We start from the raw sequence: 26,793 nt of genomic DNA, 5'->3' as shown, positions 1-26,793 counted from the left end.
TGTTCAGTATTAACTTTTTTCAATTATTCTAAGATTTAATTCAATCCATGAATTGGTTATCAGTCACAGCCCTTTAGTGAGAATTAGGGAGCAGAGGATGAAGCACGTGAGCTTACACTGCTGCTACTTATCAATCTTCAACAGTTGGACATTACTTTGGTCTGAAGGTTTTGCATGTGTAGTATATGGCCAGTGAATGGCACTATTCTTCCTGTTCTTTCTGGAGGGTTAAAAAAATGAAACTTTACAAATTAAACTACTTTCAGAAGGTTGTTTCTTGTTCCTCAAAATACTTCAGCTCTTAACTTTAAAAGGACACTGTTATGCCCAATGTGGCATTTACTTAACAAAAGATGAAGTTCATATTGGCTATTTATAATGGGAATATGAAATGATTAATATGTTTGAGATGCTTACATTTAATTCTGTGTGTGGTTCTTAAACAGGGGGCCAACATCTTTATAAATATGTGTAGTATCAGTCTACACACTTCAAGTGTGCTCATCTGTTACAAACCAAAGCTTCAGACTGCATTTAATCCAACTTCCCAAATAAAATTACTAAATATTTCTCATACAGAATCTACTAAAACATTCAGTAGAAGATATGAGATAACAGACATCCTATAATACTGTAAAGAAGATAATAAAGGGCATGCCTGATGTTGCCATTTTTACATTAGATGTCACAAGGTTTATATCTTAAAATTTACAAGCAAATAAAATAGAACTGATGCACATGCCGTGGCCTCAGCAATAATTCCAAACTCAAGCTGTGACTAAATGAAAAGTGAATCCTTATTTTTGGTACTAAATCACTGGATCTTACAGGCTTCTTGGAAGAGGTTTTACACTCCACAGCCAGGACTCTCTCACCCATGTGCTATGAGAAGAAATACAGTTGAATTCTGTTTTTATAATAATCAGATCTTGAGCTTGCTTTCCTAGCACTATAATGTAGGCAGTGATTACATATGTTCGAACAAAATTAAAAATAAAGCCAGCAAACTGCTTAGGCTTAAATCCATAAATCAACTCTTCTATCACCAAGAGTACCTGCTTTGTAGCCATGTTGGTCTAAAGTGAAGTAACAGAACAAAGTTTAAGTCCAGTGGCACCTTTAAGACCAACAAAAGTTTTATTTAAAGTGTACGCTTTTGTGTGCATGCACACATATTCTGATACGTTAACATGGAAGTCAACAGTACATATACACAGAGGGTAAGCAGCAAATTAGCTTATAACATAATGAAGAAGTTTAACATTTAAGGACCAAACAGGAATAACAAGCTTAGTTCATACAGTCACCATTTTGTTTGGGTTTATTTGTAGGGGGAAACAGTGAAGGAAATAAATATATCAAAATTGGAGATTGATGGCAGATGAACTCTTCTTAGTTGCGGAATGCTGAGAATAATTAACTGAGACCCTGCCATTATGCTCCATCCATCTCTCAAGCATGGAGGTGATCTTACAGCATTCTCTTCTTTGAGGGGGGGTGATTGAAAGAAAAACTTCAGCTACCCTCACATTGACTGGGTAAGCGTGTAAAAATGTTCTGTAGAAATAAGATTCCTAGACATCTTTTTTTTTGTTTAAACCCATTTTTTTATACTGCAATATATTGTAATAATACTTATAAAAAATTAATACGAATACATTACATTTTTCTCCTCCCTCCCCCCTTTTCATGACCCCCGACTGTGTATTTTAATTAAAATCCTAAAAATAAAAGGTAATTTTATCAATTAAAGAATCTTCATTAAAAAATTCTTAAAACAAGAAAAAAAGGAAGAAAAAAATTTAATTATAACCCATCTTCATTATAATCCTTTAGTCCTTATAAAAAAAGAAAGTTGAAAAAAAATGTTCACATAGTCTCGCTTTTTGACTGTAGTCCATTTATTATTCCTCAAAAGTTCAACCATTGTCAAAAATCACCAGATACCCTTTAACCTTCCATTGTTTTCCAACATATTTTTGAAATTTTCCCCACTCATTTTTAAACTTCTCTAGATCATATTCTTTTAAGATTTTTGTAAGCTTGTCCATTTCACTCAAATGCATAACTTTTAAAGTTCAGTCCCACTTTTCTGGTATTTTATCTTGCTTCCACATCTGCACATATAATGTCCATGCAGCTGAAAGCATGTACCAAATTATCGTTCTATCTTGTTTCGGAAATTTTTCCATTTGTTTACAGTCTTGTAGCACTGCTTTCTCCTGCATTTTTTTATAGTAGAATCCACTGTATCAATTCTTGAGTCTTGGTCTTTCAACTTTTCTTCTGCACTTTCTTTAACGCTGCTTGGGAGTCTTTCTTGAGATCTTTAATTTCTTTTTTAACCGCCTCTGCACTGGATTCAATGTCTTTTTTAATTCCTTCTTACTTTGTTATTGATTTCTTTATTACTTTTGCCAATCTTGCCTCCATAGCTTATATTGCCTCCTGCCATTTAGCCATTTTTGCTTCTTCAAGTGACCTAGCCCTCATACGAATCTGCTTTGCTTCTGATTTATGTACAGACATCATTGCCTGCCCACTGTTAAAATAGGCTCTGAAGTTGGCCTCACCAAATTGATTTCCAATTGCACAGTCTTATAGATGAGCCCAAAATCGCTGTTCCCAGAGGCTCCTAAGTCGAGATATTAATTTTTTAAAGTTTTATTATCTTCAAAACGGCATCCATGGTTTTTCTGTACCTTTTTTAAAAAATTTCCTTTTCTCCTGGAATACTCCAAAATTAGTTCAAAGTATATAATCCAATAGATTTCACCTTTTAATGATGATATCTGCCGGCTCCAATATTTTTTAAAGTCCCGTTTTCTTTTTAAAAATTTTTGAAATTTTGACCTTTTTTTAATGGCCGCTGGTACTTCTCTATGATTTATGGTCCTAGAGAGGGCTAGGAGGCTTGCAGTTTTCCCTTCTCTTAATGGCTACTTCCTTCCTTTCTTGCCATGAAGTCTCGTTTTTGATGGTTGAGAAGTCTCACGCTATTTCTATGACGCCATTTCCTGTGGTGTCTTTACCAAGTTAGCTTCTGTTTGGGAGGGGGGGTTGTTTGACCCGACCACAGGTATTTAAAACAAAAGTTGTTTTTCCTCTTTTAACCTTGTTTTCTCGAATTTCATTAGTCCCAAATTTACCCCCTCCTTTATCTTCTTTACTTTAAAATAACGTAGTTGGATCCAGACCTTTGTCTTTATTTCACATTAGTCTTATTTTAGTCCCGGAGTGATAAAGATCTTTTACCTTTAAAGTTGCTATTCTTTTGAATACCGTTCTCTTCAAAAGTAGATGTTAATCAGTTCCAAAGAAGCTTTGAATCCTGGTGAATTTAAGTCAATTTAATGACCCCAGAATACCTCTGGAATGCAATCCTTCTCCAGGGACTCTTCAAAGCCAAAAAGGAACCCCACTGGGATTCCTGGTCAGCCAAAGTAAATCCCCTCAGAATTTCATATGCATGTCTTGGCCTTCTCCCTGCCTGGGAGAAGTAGGCAGCAGGTGTTAGGATCACCTCTGCCCAGAACAGAGGTTCTGGTCTGCTCCTCTGCTGAGAAGCAGCTCAATCCTCCATGACCCAAACCCGGAAGTCAGATTCCTAGACAGCTTAAATGACTTGCACTGGAACAGTTGGTCACAGAACCAACCAGAGAGCTAGTGATCTTGGACTTGGTTCTGAGCAGGTCTCAAGACCTTGTGAGCAATGTTCCCTCTAAGATGCAGAGTCTTGTGAGCAAAAATTCTACTTTGTGAGCTACTGCATAAATTAGTGTGCTCTGGGGACATTTTTCCTGAACTAAGACAAAAATGTGTGAGCTGGAGGCCAAAAATGTGTCGGCTGGAGGCTACAAATGTGTGAGCTGGAGGCTAACAATCTGTGAGCTAGCTCACACTAACTCAGCTTAGAGGAACACTGCTTGTGAGAGATGCAGAGGTTTCTTACATCAATTGGGAATAGTGACCTTAATGCTATAAAGTTCAGCATTCAGATCAGTGAAAAGTTACCCCTAAAGTCCAAAATGGTAACATTTGATTTCAAAAGAGGGAACAAAAATGAGGGGAAGAATAAAAAGGAAGCTGAAGCAGAAACACAAGAAAGTCCTAGAGGATGCTTGGAAGCTATTTTAAAAGCACACCAATAAAAGCCCAAACAAAATACATTCCGCAGATTAGGAAAGACACTGCCAAATGTAAAAGAAAGCCTGTGTGGTTAACAATGCAAGTCAAGGAAGCTATAAAAAGTAAAGAGGCTTATTTTTAAAAAGTGGAAGGTCTGCAAATCATCAGAAGGACTACAGGTTCTGGCAAAATACATGTAAGTTAATAATTTTGTTCAGAAGCAGCAAGTTGCTAAAAGCATCCAAACAAACAATAAACATTTTTTAAAAATATATCCAGAGCAGGAAACCAGCCATTGAAGCAATGGGGCCTCTAGATTACAAAGGAATAAAGGGACTGCTAAAGAGAGATGGCAGAAGAAACCCTGCCCAACTGCCCCCGCTGCAGTTTGCAGCACCTTCTTAAAAGCCCCTTTTACCAAACTGCAGGGGAGAGGCAGAGAGAGGCAAACTTGGTGACAACACCAGCAGCAGCCACACCAGGCAAGCCAGGCAAACAGCAGCTCAGATGCTGGCTGCACATCCAGGCTGGCAGGGCTGCAAGGGACCCCTAAAGGTGTGGGGGCCCATAGGCCAGTGCCTACTTGGCCTAATTGTTAATCCGGCTCTGGGTAGGGATGTCAAATGTCTGGCTGGTGTGCCAGAACCAGCCCACTCAGGGCCTTAATTAGGCTCATGGGGCCCTTTTCTCCTCCCCTTCTTGTTCTCACCCTTTGAAGTTCTGAGGCTGTTTAAGTTTCCTGCTTTTTTTGCCTTGTCTTTGCTGGCTTAAGCAGGAAGCAAAGCTGCAACGAAAATGCAGAATAGATTTTCCATTAATTTTCCCAGAAAGATAGGGCCTAGTGACCTTAATGGAAAATCTATTCCACATTTTCCTTGCAACTTTGTGCTGCAATGTGTTTCAATGGAGTGGAGATCAGTTTCACTTTTCAGTGTTCCTATAGCCAGCTGATGCTCATGCTTTCTGGAGTTGTGTCCTTGCAAATAAAGGGTTGATGCTTTGAGCCAGCTTGTCTCTGCTCAATGGATCTAAGAATTGATGCCTAGTGAGTACTTTAACTTGGGAATCCACAGCCAAAGGGAGAATATTACACTGGAGAGCCATTGCCAATCAGAGGGGGGGGGGGAGGACTTGCAACGCCATTTAATAGTTTTCCCACGCTCAGAGCTTTTTATATTTTTTCGTTTCTGCTGTGACCCTTATGCTTCTTCTTGATGTTCTATTTTAAAAATTCCATTTCCAAATCCCACTATTCCTTCACCTTTATTGTTTTCCCAGACTAGGAGTATTTTCTATTTTTAGTTCCAACTGTGATCCTTGTGGTTTTTTTGATGTTTTATTTTAAAAATTGCATTGCCAAATCCTACTATTTCCCCACCTTTCCATTTTAAATAAAAGTATTGCAAGACTTTTAAGCATGTTTGTATTTTAAGTTAAAACAATATTTTTAATTGTGTTTGTATGTGTCCTTTATAAAATTTATATCTCCTCTACCTCACATTACATTTTATGACACACAAGGTCCAGCCCCACAAAGTCCCATTTGTGTCAGATCTGGCCCTATTAATGAGTTTGACACCCCTGGTCACTGTGGAAGTGTGGGGCATGTACCTATGCCACAGTCCCTATTTTCAGGAGAGGAGTCTGAAGAACTAAGCCAAATTGAGGTGACCACAGATTAAATTCTAGACCTACTGGATAATTAAATACCAATAAGTCTTCAGATCCTGATGGCATACACCTGAGAATTCTTAAGGAACTCAGATGTAAAATTGTTGATCTACTAACCCATATATGCAACATCACTAAATTCAGCCGCTGTATTAGAAGACTAGAAAGTAGCAAATGTGACACCAAAAGGGATCCAGAGGGGAACCAGTAAATTACAGGCCAGTCAGATTAACATTATCCCAGGCAAATTACTAGAAACTGATCAAAGATTGAATTGTTAGGGACTTCCGGGGGAGGAAAATGTCGAGCTGAGCTGCTTCTCATAACGGGAGCAGGCTGGAACTTCTGTTCGGGGTAGTGGAAGGCAATTTAATGCCTACTGCCTACTTTTCTCAGTCAGATTAGTCCAAGATATGCACAGGAAACTTTGAGGAGATTTACCTTGGCCAAAAAGGGAGTCCCGGAGGGGGCGGCTTTGAGGGGTCTCCGGGAAGAGTTGCATTTTCATCATCTGCAGAAGTTTTCAGAGTCATTTATTTGACATAAGCTTGACAGGATCCTAACCTTCTTGGACATTGCTAAACATCTAAAGCTTTGCAAGACTGGTGGGAACTTGGATAATTGGAAGAGAAGGTACAAATTACTATCTTTCATTCCTGAACTATTTACAGCTTAATGGAATAAATGTAAAAGGTGGGAAAGTAAAATCTAGAAAGTCTGGAAGAAGAGGGGAGGAAGAGGTGAAATTTGGACTTTATAAATATAAAAGACAGTGTTAAAAAGTGCTAAAAAGTGGAAAGGAATTTATTGTTTAGTCTACTTGCGGTTTTGAAAAAAGCACCATCGTCACAGACCTGCAGCACATTCAAGCAAGACAGGACGTACGTCAAATATCGTGAGTTCTCCTTACCAGTGTGAATGAGACTTCATGGCAAAAAAAGCAGGAAGTAGCAGAAGGAAAACCTACTCTAGGAATTTGCTACCATTGAGAAACATTGGCGGCCATTGCTGGGAGGTCAAAATAAAAACAATGTTTTTAAAGAATTCGGGACATTAAAAATTATTGGAGTTAACTGAGAAGAGGGTAAGAAGTTAAATACTATTGGTCATATTATTTGTGTGGACCTCGGATGTTTTTAAAAGGGGAGAAAAATTGTAAGGAGGAGTAAAAAATCGTGACCACCATTTTGGAAGATTTAAAAACTTTAAAAATAAATATCTTGACTTTGGGAGCTCCGAGGATGGCGAAATTGGGCTTGTTATAAAGGGCAAGTCTTACTCTTTTGAATCTGATAGTCGAATTGGAAATTGGTGAGGTCCAAATTTTCATTGTTTTTTAAATGTCTGAACACAAGCAGCCCCATACAAGGTCTACTTCATTGGAAAAAATGCAGAACTAATTGGAGGCAATGGAGGCCAGAATGATGAAAGGGGTGAGAGAGATGATAAATGAATTGGGGGAAAAAATTATTGCAGAGATTAAAAAAGATATGGAAGATCTCAGAAAGGAAATTGAGGAAACATCTAAGAAAGTGCAGGAGGTAGAAGGCAGAATGAAAACATATGATTCCACCTTGTTGAAAATGCAAGAAAAAGTGACAATCCATGACTGATGGAGACTCGGATACGTCTGAGAAGAGTACCTGAGAAGGAGGAGGGTGATTTAAAAGAATATATAATAAAAATAATTGCAGAATTTTTAGAGGAAGACCCTAAAGTCAAAACATGTATGACTATATGTATAGAGTGAACTCACTCTATGCCAAGAAAAATAACTTACCAAGAGATGTTGTCATTAAGATATAACAAAGGAAATGGTGGGAAGGATCATGAGTAAAAACTTTAAAAAACATTGATAATGGGAGGCAGTAGAGTGAGAATCATGAAGGAGCTGCCAAGGCAAGTGATAAATGATAGAAGAACATATAAAAAGTTGACAGAAAAATTGAGAGATAATGGAATGAGGTTGAGATGGATAATACCTGAAAGCTTGAGCTTTGAACTCCAGGGGAAAAGAATCACAATTACAAATGCACAGGCTATGCGTAGATTTTTTGAAGAAAATAAAGAATTTGCACCATGATGGATTACAAATTATTGTCTTGGAATGTAAATGGACTAAATTCACCACAAAACAGAAGGGCAAAAATTGCTTGGCCACTGTGTGAGACAAGATGCTGGGCTAGAAGGTCCATTGGTCTGCTCCAGCAGGAGTCTTATGTTTTTATGGTACCACTGGACTCTTAACATCCTATACATATAGAAGCCATTTCGTCTTGGCAAAATGGAACTCTCCCATTGGCTGGGGGTGTGGTGCATCAACCTTTGGTTCATCAAACCCTCAATCAAGAGTACTTGCATGTCGTTGGTTAGATCCACTCCTCTCTCCAACCCCCGTGGCTGTTGCTTGCCAGCCAAGCTGATTCTGTTAGTAAACAGCAAGCAACCTTGGTTCTGGCATTTTCTGGCTCTCCCATTGGCTGAACCACCTTTCACACTGCTTTGCAAAGGAGAGAAACAAAGCCTTCCCTCAATTGGCTGAGGGAGGGAGGAGGAAAGAGCCAGAGAAAGCCTTCCCTTGATTGGCTGAAGGCTCCTCCCTATCCTCCTCTGGAAGGGAAACAGCCAGAGACAGGGGGAAAATGGTGCCCCATAGCAGCAAACCAGAAACAGAGGGACAGATAAGGAGGGAAAGCAAGAGGCAGAGAGAGACTGAAAACCTGTATTTAAGACCAACAACGTTATCAAAGAGAGAGTGTTGGCCTGAAAGCTATCACTAAAAGCCTCTGAGGGAAAACTCATTGGGGACAGCCCTAACTAGGGCTGCCAGTTCCAGGTTTGTGGAAAATTCCTGCAATTTTATCATGGACTTTGAGGAGGGAATAGGAGTTAGGGCTTCAGAGCGGGGTCTGCCAGACCCAGGCTCTTACTGTGGAATCTGACTGGGTGATTTCGGACCAGTCACACACTTTTACCCTAACCTACCTCACAGGGTTATTGTGCAGATCAAAGGGGGGAAAGAAAAATGATATGGAGAAAGACTGTCCTTTTCCTATGTAGAGGCTGCCAGGAGGGGGGGAGGAGATGGAAAGCTTAAGTCAGAGGGGCAGATAATGGGAAGGAGCTAGGGTTACCAACCCCAGGCTAGGAAATTCCTGGATATTTAAGGGGTAGGTCCTGGAGAGGGTGGGACCTCAGACAGGTACAATGCCATAGACTCCATCCTCCAAACCAGCCATTTCCTCCTGGGGAACCACTGTTGCCAATCTCCAGATGAGGTCTGGAGATCACTCAGAATTACAACTGCTCTCCAGATGGCAGAGATCGGCTCCTTTTGAGGTGGGGGGAGTGAATGCCTTCACTTAGGTGGGAAGTCAGAAAGGAGAGCACTCACCCAAAGCCTCTTTCTAGAGCCCATTGCATTTTTCTCCACAACAGGCCTTTTTTTTAACAATACTTTATTTTTCATTTTTTGAATTTTGCAAATAACCATATAAAAATATCTGAAAACTTGAACAGGAATAATATCTGCATGGACAGACACACCAGGTAAGACGCAAGCTTACAAATAATACAGGTGAAGTCAAATTTAACAGAGTCAAAAAAAATACAGGAGTTTGCTAGTGTTAACAGTAAAAGATCAAAACACAGAATCTTTATAAATAAACTCTAAGAAGGGCTCCCACATAGCATAAAATGCAGAGTCAAAATGAGGGTTTTGAATACAATGAATATGATTAGCAAGCCTTTCCATTACAAAAAAATCCCATACAACCTTAAATCAATTAGAGAGTTTAGGAGATTCTGGAGTCTTCCGAACGCAGGCTATAGTAAGCTTGGCTGCAGTTAAAAAGAAAAAAATTAAGTCCTTCCGGCAGGAAGGGATTCTATCATCAGGCCAGTACAATAGTAAAATAGTTTCAGGTTTGAGTGGGACCACATAGCTTGACATCTTATGAATAAAAGACAACTTTCTTCCAGAAATTGTGAATAATAGGGCACCCCCACCAGCAGTGGAAGTAAGACCCATGGGATCCACATAATTTCCAGCATAATTATGTTGAATCCAGGTGAATGTAAGACAGTTGTTGGGGGGTGGTGTACCAATGAGCTAAAATTTTGAACAAAAGGAATTGGATATTTATACACTTGGAAGTATAAGTACTAGCTTTTCAAATGGAGTCCCACGTGGCAGGAAGTAAATATAGACCAAGGTCCTTATGCCATTTGTTTTGATACGAAACAGGGTGATCTAGATCCAGAGATAAAATGAGAGAATAAAGTAGACCTTTACCTTGTAGATGAGTATGATTAAACAAGACTTCAAAAGGGGTAAGAGATCTATTTAATTTAGAAGACAGTGAACGCAAGTTGATAAGATGTTTAACCTGGCTCAAACCATGGGATGGTAATATCAGAATTTTGTTGGAGATGTGCTTTATAGAGCAATGAACCATGCTTAGTGACATTGGAGACCCTAGTTTTGTGAAGTAGTCTCCAGAGCTTGAAAGAGTTAGAATCCCAACCCAGGAGGAACCAAGGCTGCCCCAAGAAGGAAGGGATTGGTGAAGTATTAGGGGCAAGCAGACCTTTGAATTTGTCCCATATCATAAAAGTGTTGTGTAAAAAAGGGTTATTGTTGATATGACATGGTCTGGTGTGTGGAGAGTTCCGGAGTAAATCATAAAGATAATGGGAGTCCAAAAAGTAGTTTTCAATGTGCACCCAGTTGAGAGAGGATTCAAAGTGAGTCATGACAAGAAGAGATCCTAGCTGAGATGAATAATAATGTTTAAGATCAGGCATTTTCAAACCTCCTGAGTTGTTGGGGCGAATCAAAGTAATATGAGAAATTTTGTGGCGTTTAAAACCCAAAAGAAATTAAGAAGTTTTTGCCATGAGTTTAGCTCCTTGGGGGAGATTGTAAACATATAAAAAAGGAAGATAAATTGCGGTAAAATCATAGATTTAAGTGTGCAAAGTCTTTCAAACCATGAGATTTAGAATTGAGATCTCTAAGAAGGAAGGAAAGCTTGTGTGCCAGCTTGGAGTGATTAAGTGCTTTAAGGTCAGAGAGATTGAGGGGAATGTTTTTTTAACTGCAGGGTTTATCAATTACATCTTTTTAATCTTAACAGTATCTAATTTAAAGTTCTCATTAATGAATTTACAATTTTGCACTTGCATTTCATTGTGTATAAATATGGTAGGTATTTTTTTAGATGTGTTAAGATTCAGGATTGTGGTTTTCAAAACTCTCGCTGTTTACAATGTAGTTCATTATTATTTTGCACTGTTGATAAGACCTTCCTCGAGACCTGTTGTATGGTTTTGCTACTGGTTTTATGATCCCCTTTTGCTGGCTACTGTTTTTGACCTAAACATGATGCAAAGCTCCCTTTACATGTTTTTAACCTTTATAGCTGCCCTTGTTCTTCGTGAGAGGCTTTTTTCACTTAACTGCTTTGCATTATTAATGATAGTTGGTGCTTTTTTCCTGATGCCTTGCTTGCAGGTATGGTTTTTGCAGTTTTCTAAGGATATGCTGGATATTGCTTTTAACAATTACTGACTTGACTTGCTGACACTGAACCAATTGCTCTTGACTTCTGCTATGTCTTAAGGTCAATTAAGTTTATGGTATTTTTTTTATGTTGCTTCTTTACCAAACGGTTGGACCTCCTTTTTTAACTTACACTTCACCTCAATGCACTCAACAAGTCAAGTCAGTAATTGTAAAGGTACTAGAAAGATTGTGCAAAAAAAATAACGCAGCAACAAAAGTGAGAAAAGTGCAAAGACCAGAGTTCATCCAGGCAAACAGTAGTGAGAGCAGAAAAAAATGCAAAAAGGGGAAGTTGGCCATCCAGGAAGATAACAAAATTAAAAATACCAGGTCCAGTATCTTATTAACAATCACAGCCTGTAAAGGGAGTAGCAAAGCTTTTCTGGTAAGTGACGGAGAACCTCCATGCATTAAGTTGGCAAAGCAAATACAGGCAGGTAGCAGACTAGAAATCAAAACCGTATGAAGTATGAATAAGCATACAGAATAATCGCTTAACCAGGAGAGGGCACCAAAAGGCCATATTAACAGTTGGCAATGGGAGGCAAATTACCAAAGTGAAATACGGAGCACAAAAATAGGAGCAGAGTGAGTAAGGGAAACAACCAGGAAGAGAGCATAAACTGTGTAAAGTCAATGGGTAAAAGCAGTAGATAGAAAACAGCATTAAGGATTGCAGGCAGAGTGACAGGAAAAAAGATAGGAAAATTTAAAGCAAAGTAGGAGGTCAGTAAAAGAGGAAGCCAATGAGAAAGAGTAGATAGGGAGAAGGAGTGAGTAAAGAAGCAATGTTAAAGAATTAGCACCAGGTGCAGAGCCGTGCAGAATTAAACAGTCAAAACAAAACATAAAGGTAGAAAACCATAATATAGCAAACATTAGGAACACTTGTCCAAACTCAGAATTTGGAACTAACTGGGTCCCAAGGAGAGGGGATAGCAAGAAGACCCCTCTGAGAAGGAAAAAACAAAACGTGGGGAAGAGAACCCGACAACCCCCTTCCCCCATCATACAAAAGAGTAAGATATTGAGGCATTTTTTTTAATTATTCAATGGGCAAAATAATAACTATGAGAAAATACATTACAGTCAGCCAAAGTAGTGTGAACCAAGAAGAATTAATGGTTCAGGTAACTTTCCAGGAGTCAGGGCAGGTAGATCGTTTGGCGGCAGCTTCCTTCAGTTTAAGAAGATCCTCAGGTGTGATGCTGAGATTTAGAGATTTCAAAAGAGACATGCCGCTGTCGATGTCTGAAACCTGGAGCAATCATCATGTTTAGGTAGGATGGGCTAAGAGAGCTCTTACAGCAGCTGCCCTTTCAAAGACAACTCCTACAAAAGTGATGATTGATCCAAGGCCATTCTAGCAGCTGCAAGTGGAAGAGTGGAGAATCAAACCCGGTTCTCCCAGATAAGAGTCCGTGCACTTAACTACTGCACCAAACTGGCTGTCATCAACTATATGTTGGGTTCAATATATGCTACAGTTTACAGCTGCTGCTGGTACCTAAATCATTCAGTTTTTACTTATACTCAGAAATCAAACTTTAATTTCATTTATTCAACATATCCTGCCCTACCCACAAAATGGGCTCAGGATAGCTCACATCATAAAACCAACAGCAGCAAAACAATAAATAAGACCAGTGATTAATGGCAAAAAAAGGCTCATGTCAGATAAAATAAGTGTGTGTGTGCAATCTAAATGAAACAGTGTACATGCACACAAAGCTGATGCCCAGAATAAAACTTGGTTGGTTCTTAAAGGTGCCACTGGCCTCAAATTTTGTTCTTAAAGGTCTCTGATCTTCATGTCCACCCACACTCAATCTCATTTTCCCCCCAAATGTAAATTGGAACCAAGCAAGTATTTTGAATCCATCAAAGAGAGCCTGGCGTAGCTAGCCAGGCTTTATTTTCCAACAGACACCAAACTTATAAGGATTGATATGTGCTGGATATCAATACTTTAGTAATTACCTTACAATATCAAGAGTCCTTCAACACTCTTGATCGACTGGTTGGATTAAAAAAATAGTCACTTTTTTCACTTTTCTAATGTGTGCTGCAAGAGCACACTCCGGTCTGCCAATGTATTGATTTACACAATTAGAGCTTACCAACACTGGTTAATATGCATATTGACACCTAGCCTCTGGTGGGAGCTCGATTAGATTTTTAAGGAGCTGAAGTTGTAAAGTCATTTGCAGCTCAGAGGGAAAATAACACACAGCCTCTTATCACCCCATTCATGCCTTTGAAGCCCCAATTCCTGTGTTGGTTGCCTGGCAGGGGCTTAGCCCCTGCTGGGAAAATCTGGTGGGGCTCTAGCCCCCCAGCCCCCATATACACCTTTATACCTATGATAATTAGTACATGATAAGTTTGTGAGAGAAAAGGGCTGAGGAAGGACTGGAAGCATGAAAACATGAGGAACCCTGGGCAGACGGTCTCCAATTTTCTTGTTGGAGAAATATATATTTTGCCACTGGAATTATCTTGGTACTGGAAGTGTCCCAGTCGTGGGACACATACTGCATGAATGGAGAGGTGTTGACCTCAGATACTACATACCAGACAGTCATAATTTAGCAGACTTTCTTGGGGGGAACGGAAGGAATTTTGTATTCCAGTTGTGAGTGGAGATTATTTACATGTATTGAGTATAAGTGCATGGTATATATGTATACACACTGAATGTGTGAAGTTATTATTTTCCCTTGATTTTTTTCATAATTCTCTATTAACATCAAAACCTGTTGTATTTTTCTACCCCTGGAAAAAATTGCTGCTTTGAAGGATGGACTCTATGGCGCTGTACCATGCTGAGGCCCCTTCCCTCCCCAAACCCTACTTTCTCCTGGATCCACCCCCAAAGTCTCCAGGCATTTTCCAACACAGACCTGGCAACCCTATAAAACCCTAGTTATGCCATAAACTTCTCCACAGTTAAACAGCCAGTCAGCGCTGAATCAGCAAGCGTCTCGTCTTTTGCAGTGACTTGAGAAGGTGTTTGTTCCCTCTTCATTTCCTGCTCCGACGGGTTAGTGTTTTCCTTCTGTTCCATCTGATCCTTTACGTAAATACAATTCAAAAACCAGCACGTGGTTTTTCTTTCGAAATCGCAGCGCAGAACTACGTATTGCCACGAGCCTACCCTTGGGCGACAAGCAGGCTCTCACGGTCTCTTCGCCTTGCCCATCTCTTTACCCGCTTGCATTGCCTGATAGCTCCGCCTCCAATCCTTTCTTCGGTTTCGCTCAATCTGCGCATGTCCGTTGCTGGGCCTCTTGGTGCAGGCCTTTTTGAGGCGGAGTGGGCGTGGAAAGAACGCGCCGCTGTGCTTCCTGTGTGCAGCGCTGGAGCTCGTCGGCTGCTGCAGGAGGTGAGTTTGTGCTTTCGGGAGGCGCCGGTTTTCGACGGGGTCGTCAGATGGGCTATCGTCGCTCTTCCCTGGTCTCCTCTTGCCATAAGCTGAGCAGGGGGAGGCAGCTGTTAATGTTCATCCCGAATCCCTCTCTGTTCCTCCCGTTGCTCTCTGTGTCCAGGGAGGCGATTTGTTGTTAACTGAGCTCAGAGCGTAACCAGTTTTAGTGGCTCTGGCAGAGTAGAGCCCTTGGAGGCGGTGGGTGGTTGCTGATTGGCTGTTATGTTTCCCGTGGAGACTGTAATGATTCACCTGTTTCGTGGTCCTCGGTCGCCTCGTACCTGAGCGTGAGAACCGTCTCTACAAAGTCTAGGGTTCCAGTTGATATCAGTTGTGTGGTGGCATTTCGTCGCACATGCAGCTCACCGTGTATGAACATGATTTAGGGCCCCTTAGGAGTTAACGGTACTTTAATATAGAAGACAACGATTTTGAAAGTAATGCTTATTTTGGTTTATTTACAGATGAAAGCTTTAATTTGAGCCAACGAGCCTCAGAATCTGTTGATCACCAAGGTATCAGCTATGGGATATTGGAAGTAATAACAAATAGCACCATTCAGCAGGACTAGAGGGTCTGTTTTCCACTATAGAGTTTGCATCAACTTGAGTCAAATAATGGAAGGCGCAATTCTGAGTTTCTTTAATGATGGAAATGCAAGATGTCGATCTGTGTTCTTATTCGGTCAAAGAATGTGTTGTACCTAGTGTCCTTCCCCTCTTCTACCCTGGGAATGGGCTAGCAACATGCCTTCCCATTCCAATCCTATAACTACTATCCAGTTATGAGTTCCAGAATGTCTCTTTTAGATATTTTTTATTAATTAATGGTTGTGGTCAGGAGTGAAAAGGCTGATTGTGGCCTCTTTTTCTGTGATGAAATAAAGAAGCACAGCAGTTTTTAAAAGCTTCTTTGAGATTGCTGTCTCAGGTAATGAAGGAAACTATGCCCAGTTCATTGCCTGATGTTAAAGAGCATCTAAGGGGACAAGCTCTGGTCCCTGTCTACTTGACTTAGATTGATTTGCATGTTTTTAACTGGAAATGTCTATACATAAATGTTTATTATATTTGGGTTTAGGTAATTTCTGTGGACTCATCAAAGAGGCAGCATTGGTTGCAAGCCAGAATGCTTGGTAGGAAACCCAAGAAGACCCCCCAACAAAAGGGCCAGGGAGCTGCTGCTGCAAAGCAGGTATAAAAATCTTTCTACTTGCAGTATGTATATCTTGTTAGAATGTTCCAGCATTAAGCCCATTATGCAACTTTTCATTGTGTTGCTGTAACTCAAGGCACTGTAGAATACTTGGAGTCTTTTCCTTATATCTGTAGTAGTAGAAAATTGGTGCATGTGATAGCCTTGTTTTATGTGCATCATGAAATCACTCAAAGACTTTACTCCAGTTTTGAATTATTCATGTGTCTCAAGCTGTATGGTTTCTGCATGGCAGGTTATCCTAGATTTAAACAAGCCCCAGCTAAACTCTTGTTACAAGGACTGTATTCTGTTAAGTGCTTTATCCTTGAAATTTTTGCCTTGTGACCTAATGAGTAATTCTCCCTTATAAAAGTCTTAGGTTCCCATCTGAATTTTTGCCGGCTCTTGAATGCTTAGAAAAACTTCTGATAATTGAAATGCTCAGTAAACTATCTTTTGAGGGAAGCAAGGAAGAGCCAGGACGCCTGGCACTTGGTTGTTTCAGTCAGCTTCTTTTTCTTGTTTTCATAGTCATTTCATTGTCAAAGTGTTGGTAGAAGTGCCAGATTGACGGTTTACTGTTACATTCTAAAATAGGTATTTAACAGGATAGCTTAGCTCTCTGTGTTATTTCATACAATAATAGTAATGTCTAAAGCAGTTGCAGTCTTGTAAACCTACTAACTGTTTAGAAGTGCAATGTTAATGATCAGAGCAGGTCTTGTTAGTTTTTTGAAACATGTATTTATGGAAGGAGCTAGAAACTGTCTAGAACTAGAATAATCTTCTTCTTTGAAGTAAGATTCCTCAGCATCCTACGGACCAGCATATACTGTCTAGGCTACTGTGTCATTAACAAAGGACACAGAGAAAAGGTATAGAAAAGCAACACAAATAACTCCATATAGGTAAGTTATTTGTCCTCCATGTAGGATAAGAACATATTGCAGATTTACACAGTTAATTTGGATAGATCCAAGTAGTCAGCTGTGTTGGTCTGAAGTAGTAGAACAAAATAGAAGTCAAGTTGCACCTTTAAGACCAACTTAGTTTTATTCAGAATGTAAGCTTTTGTGTACTCTAAGCACACTTCATCAGACGAGGAATTCACTGGCTTTGTAAAAAAGCACTGGGCTGCAGGTCTTACAGAGTAGTAGTCATGATCTTTCTGAAAGGGAGTCCATGTGGAATAATGTGGCACATTTTTATTCAAGGAGCTCAGCTAAGCATACTTGTTTCTTCCTTATTCCATTTTATTCTTATGACAATCCTGTGAGATAAATTAGGCTGAGAAAAGGTAGTTAGTCCATAGTCATGGCTCAGTGGAGATTATCTGTAAAAGGTAACTGAAGATTATCCAGCACGCATTTAAGCATACTTAAACTCATTGAAATCAATATCTTTAAATCCATTTAATTCTATTTGTCTTGCGGCCAGCATTGATAGTGCATCTTGGATTAAATTTGTTTTAGCTTTGTTAAGTGTGTGCCAAGAGATGGTTTGATTGCTCTTGTTCATAGGTAATGAAGAATTACCTGTGCTTTGTATGTGCCTGTGAATGAACTGCTACTGCCTATCACATGCATAACTCTACTTATTGCAGACTTTTTGCAAAAGATCCAGATTTTAAAATACCTAAATTCTACAAAAGTTCAAGTGATAATGTCAGTAGTCTCAAATGTAGTCTTTTTAAACTGGTGATATACATACAGATTTTGCAGTTTTACAAATAATAATTTGTTTTGTTTATTTTGTAATTGTTAGTATACCAGTTTTGTCCCAGTTATTTGCACACTGCTGAAATTCTGCTGGTTTTAAGGAGAAAACTATATTTCCCCACATTTTCCTGGAGTGTGGGCAAGTATATTTTCTTTGTTGTAAGCATAGATTTGGGACATAATTTAGCTTTGTTTTGTCACTGACTGATTACTCCATGTTATTAAAATAACAACAGCTCCTTTTGTATCTTGAGAACTGAATTGTTTGGATTAATGTGCTTGAAAATAGAATATACATGCAGGGACCTGTGAGGCTTATGTGGGATCCATCCTCACACACACTCTTTGATCTTCTGGCAGCCTACAGCACCACCAGAGAGCAGGAGTGCTCAGGCTCCCACTCCTCCCCCATATTAGTGGAAAGGGGAGAAAGGATCTCATTCCCGCACTCCTCTCCCCACACCCCACTGTTCTGCCAGCCCATCCATCTCTGTAGAGAGTGGTGGGAAGAGAGGGGCACTTCCTTTCTCTTCTGCCTGTCTGGAGTGCCACCATGACCACTGGCTATCTGGCTCAGGTGGCAGTGGCTCCTCCATCTCCCACACACCATCCAACCAAGGCAGACAACACTGTTCACTTTGGGGAGGATTTAACACACACATTTAAAAAATTGTTCACTGGGGGGGGGGGTCTCCCAAGTTTGTAGGAAAATGTTCCTTCTCCCTACATGGCCTCAATCCACTGCTTCGGCATCTGCAGATGGGTGTCAGTTTGTGGGCTCTTATCTGGGATAACCAGGTTTGATTCCCCACTCCTCTACTTGTAGCTGCTGGAATGGCCTTGGGTCAGTCATAGCTCTTGCAGGAGTTGTCCTTGAAAGGGCAGCTGCTGTGAGAACTCTTTCAGCCTCACCCACCTCACAAGGTGTCTATTGTGGGGGAAGAAGATAAAGGAGATTGTAAGCCACTCTGAGACTCTGATTCAGAGAGAAGGGCAGGGTATAAATCTACAGTCTTCTTCTGTGTTGAGAATTAGATATATTGATATCAGTTGGCAGTGGAACTTAGTTTTAGGCAGAAAGGTTTACAGCAGGAGAATCAAACATGCAGCCTAGGGACTGAATCAGGCCCCGGAGTTCTCCTATCAGGTCCCCGAGCAACTGGTTCTTGTTTGCTTCCTTCTCGCTCTCTTACTTTGCAAGGCTTGCTCAATCGCACAGAGCAAAATCTTGCTTTTCTCCATTGGCTGAGGCTCCTTCCCCTCCTGGTCTCCTGGGAAGGGAGAGAAAGAGCCAGAGCTTCCCTTGCCCAGTTCCCATGGGAGAAATACAAAGAAAACACCTTTAAGACCAACAACTGCTAATGTTTTAAACATATTTTATTTTAAGGATCTTTTTTTTGTCATAGATCCAAATAGGCAGCCGTGTTGGTCTAAAGTAGTAGAACAAAATAGTAGCAGAATAGTAAAAGTTAAAAACCAGTAGCAGAATAGTAAAATTAACAAATTCAGAAAACCTTTGATCTGGGTTGAATGAGCATGAGAAACCATAAAACAGTAACATGTCAGAATGTGAGAATGCCTGTTAATTATTCTATTGCTAATAAACCTGGGTCAAAAAGAAGGCATTTCTTTCCCAGAAGTTTTTCCTGTCCAACTAATTTACCTTTTAACAGGTAACATAAATATATGCATCATTCTAGTTTGCCATTAGGAAAAATATATTAAAATATAGTAGAAGATGGGTTTAATATATGTAATGAGATAAACAGCCAATATCCCTAGTTTGAGTATGTCAATAGAAAAGCATTATTCTGATACACTATCCTAAAAGAGAAATACATTGGAATACTGTGGATATATCGCCCTACTTGGTGAAAGCGGGTTTAGCATATGTAATGAGATAAAAAACCAAAACAACATCTCTGTTCAGTCCTTCTTTTTGACCCAGGTTTATTAGCAATAGAATAATTAACAGGCATTCTCACATTCTGACATGTTACTGTTTTATGGTTTCCCACGCTAATTCAACCCAGATCAAAGGTTTTCTGAATTCATTAATTTTACTATTCTGCTACTGGTTTTTAACTTTGTACCACTTTGCATTCCAAACCCCACCAGCTATATGTGGCTCTGCTTACTGTACCTCATTCCTTGTCTGAAGAAGTGTGCATGCACACGGAAGCTTACATTCTGAATAAATCCAAGTTGGTCTTAAAGGTTCAATAGACTCCTATTTTTTTTTTTTTTGTCATGTTGGTCTGTGTCCTTTAACATGTTTATATCTCTGCTACCTAGTCTTAAATAGGTACACACATGGCCCAGCCCAACACAGCCCAGCCCGACAAGATCTCAATTATGTCAGTACTGGCCCTCATAACAAATGAGTTCAACACCCCTGGTTTACAGCATTGGTTCAAGACAAATAAAGCTGCTTTGCCATTTTAGTAGACGTGTTCATACAGTGGTAATATTTCAGTGGCTGTGATAAGCCTGTTGTCTTCACTAGAGCAGTTTCTCTCTTGGCAACAGCTGGGACTTTTTCTAGAGTTCAGTCCTGAAGAGATGATGCGAGAAATGGAGGATGATGGTGATGATGAGGACCTAGAAGCAGAACTGGCTGCTATCACAGGAGAGAACATGTCAGCTGGGAAGATGAAGTCTAAAAGAAAGAGTAAGTTTGTTCAAAAGAAAAGGGGAATTGTTTTAAATAAAAAGGATGTTAGCACTTAGTTGGGGATTTTTGCCTTTATTATGCAGAATCAAGAGCTCATTCACAGAAAGAAATTTTAATTTATCAATTTAATTCATTGTGTCAAAGCTCAAGATAGGTCAGTGCAGACTAGAAATAAGCTAATATTTTTCATCCATGATGGAAAACAATAGTCTAGTACTAATTCTATAGCAAAACCAAGCTGGTCTGTAGCAGCAAGAGAGTTTGTCAGAAGCAAGCTCTGAGTCATGAAAGTGTATACTGGAATAAATGTTGTTAGTCTTTAAGGTGTCACTTGATATCTGTTCTGTATTAATTAATTTATTAATTTATTGTAATGAGTTTATTAATTGCCCATATGTTGTATATGTTGGGCAATATACAACATAGTAAAACCTTTTAAATGGTAACTTGAAATCAACAGCAATTAAATAATCTAGTGGTGGTGACCACAGTTACAGCTCATTCCTTGATTCTGTACTGTGACCATCTCATGGTTGCAGAGAGGGGAAAGGAGAATGGAGGAGGGTGCCAGCCAGAATGGAAACCCTAGAACTACAGGGGACAAAATAGCTTGAGCACATGTGGTGATATACTTGTGACAAGGCTACAAGAGCATCTTATAGTTTATTAATATGTATTTTTATTACAATTATTTCTTACAAATTGTAGCTCATTTATGAAAACCTCTGAAATGGCAGTGAAGGCCACTAAGAGGGAATTCTATGTGACCAACATTGTGTTGGTGAGCTTGCACTTGGCCCAGTTATTTAGAATAATTACGTTGTTAATGACACTGCCACAAGGTGAACAAAATAAAATTGAATTGGAGATAGGCTGTGAGGCTTTTGTGAGCTATTTAGCCAATAAGATCTTGTCACTCTGCCACAGTCTCCCCACCACTACTGATACATTGGCAGAACTGGAAGCCCCTTGGTCATCTTATTGTCCTGTTATGGACGAATTCAGCTGCCTTTCCCAGGAGGAGGATGACAGAATGCTTACAGCTGTGAAACCTACCACCTGCCTCCTGGATCCATGCCCTTCTTGACTGATAAAGATCTTTGATGAACGAATAGATGCCCCCCTGTGTGAGACTGTCAACTTATCTCTGGTGTCAGGCTTTCCCAGGAGAATTGAAGGAGGCAGTGGTCACTCTTAAGGCAAACCCATCTTTGGACTCAACTGTTCTGGCCAACTACCACCCAGTATTGAATCTTAAGTATTGAATCTGAGTTGAGAAAGCGGTGGCCAAACAACTGCAGGCTTTCGCAGATGCCACTTCCATCCTGAATCCCTTCCAGTCCAGTTTTTGCCCCAGCCATGGGACCAAGATGGTGCTGGTCACTCTTACAGACAATCTCCAAAGGCAGCTGGACTGAGGCGGATCAGCACTGCTGTTTCTTCTTGATCTAACGGCAGCATTTGACACGGTCTTTTGACCCTTCATCTTGCTGACATGGGGATTCGAGGGAGTGCCTTACAGTGGCTCTCCTCCTTTCTTCAAGGTCAGGGACAGAGAGTGGCGCTAGGGGAGAAGGTTTCCCAGCAGTTCCCATTGGATTGTGGGGTCCTCCAAGGAGTGATTCTCTCCCCAGTGTTATTTAATGATATTCACCCTCTTACCCAGCTAATTTGGGAGTTTGGACTTGGGTGCCATCAATATGCAGATGATGCCCAGTTGTATCTGATAATGGACGGATGGACGCAACCCCAGACGTTCTGGACCAGGGGCTGAAAGTTGTGGCTAGTTGATTGCAGCGGAACTGACTGAAACTAAATCCATTGAAGACCAGAGGTCCTGTATCTCAGCTGTGGGGGTTTGGATATGGGAATTCAGCTCCCAGCCCTGGGAGGGACACCATTGACTGATGCCCAGGACTCGGAGTGATACTGGATGCCTTTCTATCAATAGAGGCCCAGGTTGCTGCAGTTGCTAAATCAGCCTTTTTTCATCTTCCAGCATAAAGACACAATAGATAGTCTTCACTGAGCTATCACAGTCAAAATAATGGTTTTTCAAACACTGTTATTTCTTACGAAACTAATTTTAAATAAAGAACTGTTACAATAACTTTCATTAAAGAGCCTGCAGTGAAAGGCTCTGCCACCTAGGTGGCACACATAGGTGTGCAACAAATTACAAACAATGAAATAATCACAATACAATTCATAACAAAATGTCTGGTAATCCCCCAAATAAAGTATTTTTCTTATGAAAGTTTCTTAAGTTCTTGTATTCAAAATAGGTGAAAATTCTGGATAGAAGCCAACAGTCAAGTTGATTATGTGTTCCAGTGATGTTTTGCATTTTGGAGTCTGTCCTTTATCAGATCAGTTTTGGCTATTAAAGTGGGAACCCAGTTCACCAGTTGTAATCTCTAATCGGCACTAGCTCATTACTTGCAAATGGAGAACCCTTGGTTATTTATTTCATCTCCTGTTGGCAGAGAATCATATAATTGGGACCCCATAGATCAACCCATATTCAGTAGAATTCTGAAACAGAACTGGAAATGAAATGCCATCTTGATTGTTTTTGTGGTTTTAATTGAGGTTTTAAATCCTATCTATTGTTATTGATTATGTTATAGTTTTTATATTGTAACCTGCCCTGAGCCTGCATGTTGGGAGGGCGGGCTAGAAGTCAAATGAATAAAATAATAAAAATAAACCATCACTGCCCTCAACCAAAGGTCCGGTGGAACATCTCTTGACCTTACAGGATGTGGAATTGCATAAGATCCCATAGGGCCCTGATGGTATTTGGTAGAGAGTTCCACCATGTTGGGGCCAGAACTGAAAAGGCCCTGGCCCTGGTCAAGGATAGCCAGATATGTTTGAGGCCAGGATCACCAGCAGATTGTTACTCAAGGAGCATAATGCTCTCCTGGGAACACTCTGAAGGAGGCAGTCCCGTAGATAAATTGGTTCCTGACTGCTCAAGACTTAAAGGTTAACACTAAAACCTTGAACTTGACTCAGTACTCCACTTTGAGCAGTTTCCTGCAGAATGTGCTGTATATGTTACTATGAAAGTCCAGAATTAAAGCTTTTAAACTGTCGACTGGTAAATGTTTGCAGTCTCCAGTTCTGGATTGTCACAGTAACACACATGACAGTCTTTCCTGGCTTCTTCAGATTTGTTAATGCATGTGCATGTGCCTTTTCTTTATGTGCACTGAGACTAGAATTAGGCATGCTTAAATAGTAATTAGGCTACAAGAATAAACGTTGAAGTCAGCAATAGGAGTCAAATAGAGAAGATGGCAGGGGAGGTTGGACAGATGGCAAAACATGAGGAAGGAGGAGATGATACAAAAGTAGGAGGAGGTGAGCTATATATACAAGCCTTAAGGCTCATGAGTGTAAACTCACAAAGATAATAGAAGAGGAGTTGGCTGTGAGAAAAATAATTTAATAATGATAGTTCAGCAGAACTATCTAGGGAACATTATTGCAGTTGAAGCTGAGAGGCTCAGTTTTTATGTCCTTGTTGTTAGTTCTTTATTGGCCTGGGTTCCTCGTCTCTGAAGCCAAATGAAGTGCCCAGTCCCTCAGGGTTAGAAGCAAGAGACTAGTATGTAAAGTACTCTTCATATCATAAATGATTAAGGTTGTCAGGTCCTTTGCACCAGTGGGGGGATTTGGGGAGCATTCCTGGAGGGGGAGGGAATGTCACGTGATGTCTCCAGTTTGATGCCACCATGCAGAAGTGATGTCATCATATTGGGGAAGTTGTGCAGCAGTGCTCTGCATTTTGGTTAAAACTCTATTGTAAAATTACCCTCAAACTGTTGCTGCACAACATTCCCTAATGTGATGATGTCACGTCAGTGTGACATCATTGCATCAGGGTCACTGTCACATGATGTTGATGTTTGGGGGCAGGCAAAAGCTCCAAAAAGCAGGAGATCATAATCAGCACCCTCAAAGCGGTGGTAGCAGTTTTTACTGCAAGCAAAGGGGTATCAGGTGGAGATATGAAGGATAACAGAGTTCCTAAGGAAAGGAGCACACTGATGTACGGGCATGCTTTTCCCTGCCCCCACCATTACATATTTCCACTGCTACCAACGTCACAAGTGGCCTGTGCTGCTTGAAAGAGTTAAATCAGAGGATCAGAGAAAGAAAATGTGTGTGTGAGCATATTTACACCAATGTGAATGTACTAGAAGATCATTTGTACAATGTGGATCAAGCATGTGGCTGAAAGCAGTCAACCTCTATTCAACAACTACAGTCTGAGGATGCACGTTACAGTGACAATATGGCCCTGTATGAGCAAGGCTGTATGTAGGTCACTGTGTTGCATCTGTAGCTCCCAAACTTTCCAGGAGGGTTGGTGATAGTTTCTTAGGGAAGTAAGGTTAGTCCAGAGTAACAGTTACTTTATTTGACCTTTATTCCACCTTTAGTTATAGGCCCTGTTCACACAGCGTGTTGAGTCCATGTTAACCTCTGTTCCGGATATAATAGATCAGACTGCCATACTGCAATTCAAATCACTCTGCGGTGAAACCATCTTCTGCCATCCACATGACGGCACCATGCAGTTCTTTTTTTCTCCACTGTTATGTGCATTATGCGCATATGTGCGCATGCGCACATGCACATAGTTTAAAACATTGCGTGGTTATGCGCATATCGCTAAGTAGGGAAAAAAATGGCAACCGTAAACCGGATGTCTGAGGCTCCTTTTGCTCCGGGACAGCCTTCAGACATCCAGAAGTTGGTTGAGAACTATCCAGATGGGGAAACTTTGAGGTGAAACCGGAGAACTAAAAAAAAAACCACCGCAAAGGAGTAGGTAACAAAATACTCCGGTTCTGAGAAGGATGGGGGGGGGGGGGAACTACTACGAGTTAATACTGGGGGGCAGATGTTGCTGTCTGATCAGCCACTTTTAATCCGATATGAAACAGCAGTGATAACTGATTATACCGCGCGTCTGAACAGCCCCATAGACTGCTTTCCCTGTTTTCATACAGTATGCAAATGTATATAAACAGTAAAATTAATTTAAAATCAACAATATTTTGTAATCCATTAATCCAACAACACAGCCTACAAAAATCTAAAAGTCCAAGAATCAATGAGAAACCCTTCAGCATAATGCCACATTTCAAGCTATCTTAAAGGAGATATGGTATAGCTTTTCATCTTGCTGCATCCATTCCATGTAAGTGGAACCATTGCTTCTGGGCTGTGGCTGATCTCCTTCCTAAAGGAAGGCACAGGGCAGAAGTTGCTAGACAGAATGGAGTTGGTATATGAGCTCCTTACTGGAGAAGAGTCCTTCTGGTACCTCTTCGTCCCTCTCTCAGGTTTTATCTCATTTTCATTTTATCTCATTTCTCCAGCTCCTTTGTCTATGGATTATATTGAAAAGATGGCTGCAGATTGTATGAAGAACGAGGATGAGGATGAGGATGAGCTAGAGGAAGACAATGATCTTTTGGTATGTATTGGCTTCTGTTGATATGTCATTTGTCAAGGAACAGCTATCATCATATTGTATAGAAGACTGCAGTTGAGAATGCTGCACACTCTGGAAGGGACCACTGGCAAGAAAGTGCAGTCAGTCCTGCAGATCATTATGCTGATAGGCTATAAATCGTCAAAACTCAGGATTTTCCATGTCACTTGAAGAGAAGGACATGGTCATCATTACTGATTTCTGGCAACCCTGTTAACTGAAGCTGGAATTGAAACAGTATGGATGAAGAAAATACTTAAGAACTGGGGTAGAAATGTACTCTGCATGTGTAAGGGACAGCACTAAAGAAATAGTGCTGTTTATGAGTTGTGACAATGCTGAAGGAATACCAATTTTTATCAGTGATTTCAAGGGAAAGGTAACATACTGCAGGGCTGCTAATTGTTTAGACCCTGCTCACAGTAGGAGCAGTGCTTTGCCGTTTGTCCTTTCCCTAAAGTAAGTACTTCATGTGATCTGTACATGTAAAATAACTCATATTGCATAAGACCATGATGCCTGTGATAGTTGAAACTGAGAGGGGAAAGTTCAGCTGCCATGGCAGTGGCATAATTGGGTCTTTTATTTTCACTGGGATGCAATTTTAATTGTGTGAAAGACAGTTGACATTTTATGTTTTATGAACTTCCTCATGAATAGATACCGTGTGGGGTCATAGTTACCTCCTCATGTGTTCTTGGTTGCCCAAGAAATGTGTTAAGGTCACTCAAATGATAGATTCACCAGACAAGAAAATTGAAAGCACCAGAACAGACTGAACATATTAAACTGCTTTAAACGGAATCAAACTATTGGTCCATCAGTGACAGTAGTGCTCTAGGGTCTTCAACAGAGAGAGGTTTTTCCCAACACCTGCAACCCGATATCCTTCAACTG

At 40.3% G+C, this 26,793-nt stretch overlaps 1 protein-coding gene across 1 annotated transcript in view; it reads left to right on the top strand.

Moving 5' to 3' along the window:
- The first annotated feature begins 14,663 nt into the window (after positions 1–14,663).
- CC2D1B (coiled-coil and C2 domain containing 1B) overlaps positions 14,664–26,793 on the top strand; it is an 83,021-nt gene continuing 70,891 nt past the window's right edge. The window contains exons 1-4 of the mRNA XM_060231811.1: positions 14,664–14,750; positions 15,873–15,986; positions 20,237–20,378; positions 25,781–25,878. Of these exons, the coding sequence (XP_060087794.1) occupies positions 15,921–15,986; positions 20,237–20,378; positions 25,781–25,878 (306 nt within the window). The 5' untranslated portion in view covers positions 14,664–14,750; positions 15,873–15,920. The remainder of the gene's footprint in view (positions 14,751–15,872; positions 15,987–20,236; positions 20,379–25,780; positions 25,879–26,793) is intronic.

Source organism: Heteronotia binoei, chromosome 2 (genome assembly GCF_032191835.1).
Source record: "Heteronotia binoei isolate CCM8104 ecotype False Entrance Well chromosome 2, APGP_CSIRO_Hbin_v1, whole genome shotgun sequence".
In the NCBI taxonomy this organism is placed as follows: Eukaryota; Metazoa; Chordata; class Lepidosauria; order Squamata; family Gekkonidae; genus Heteronotia; species Heteronotia binoei.
Note: the sequence above shows the minus strand (reverse complement) of the source record. Positions and strands in the feature narration are given on the sequence as shown.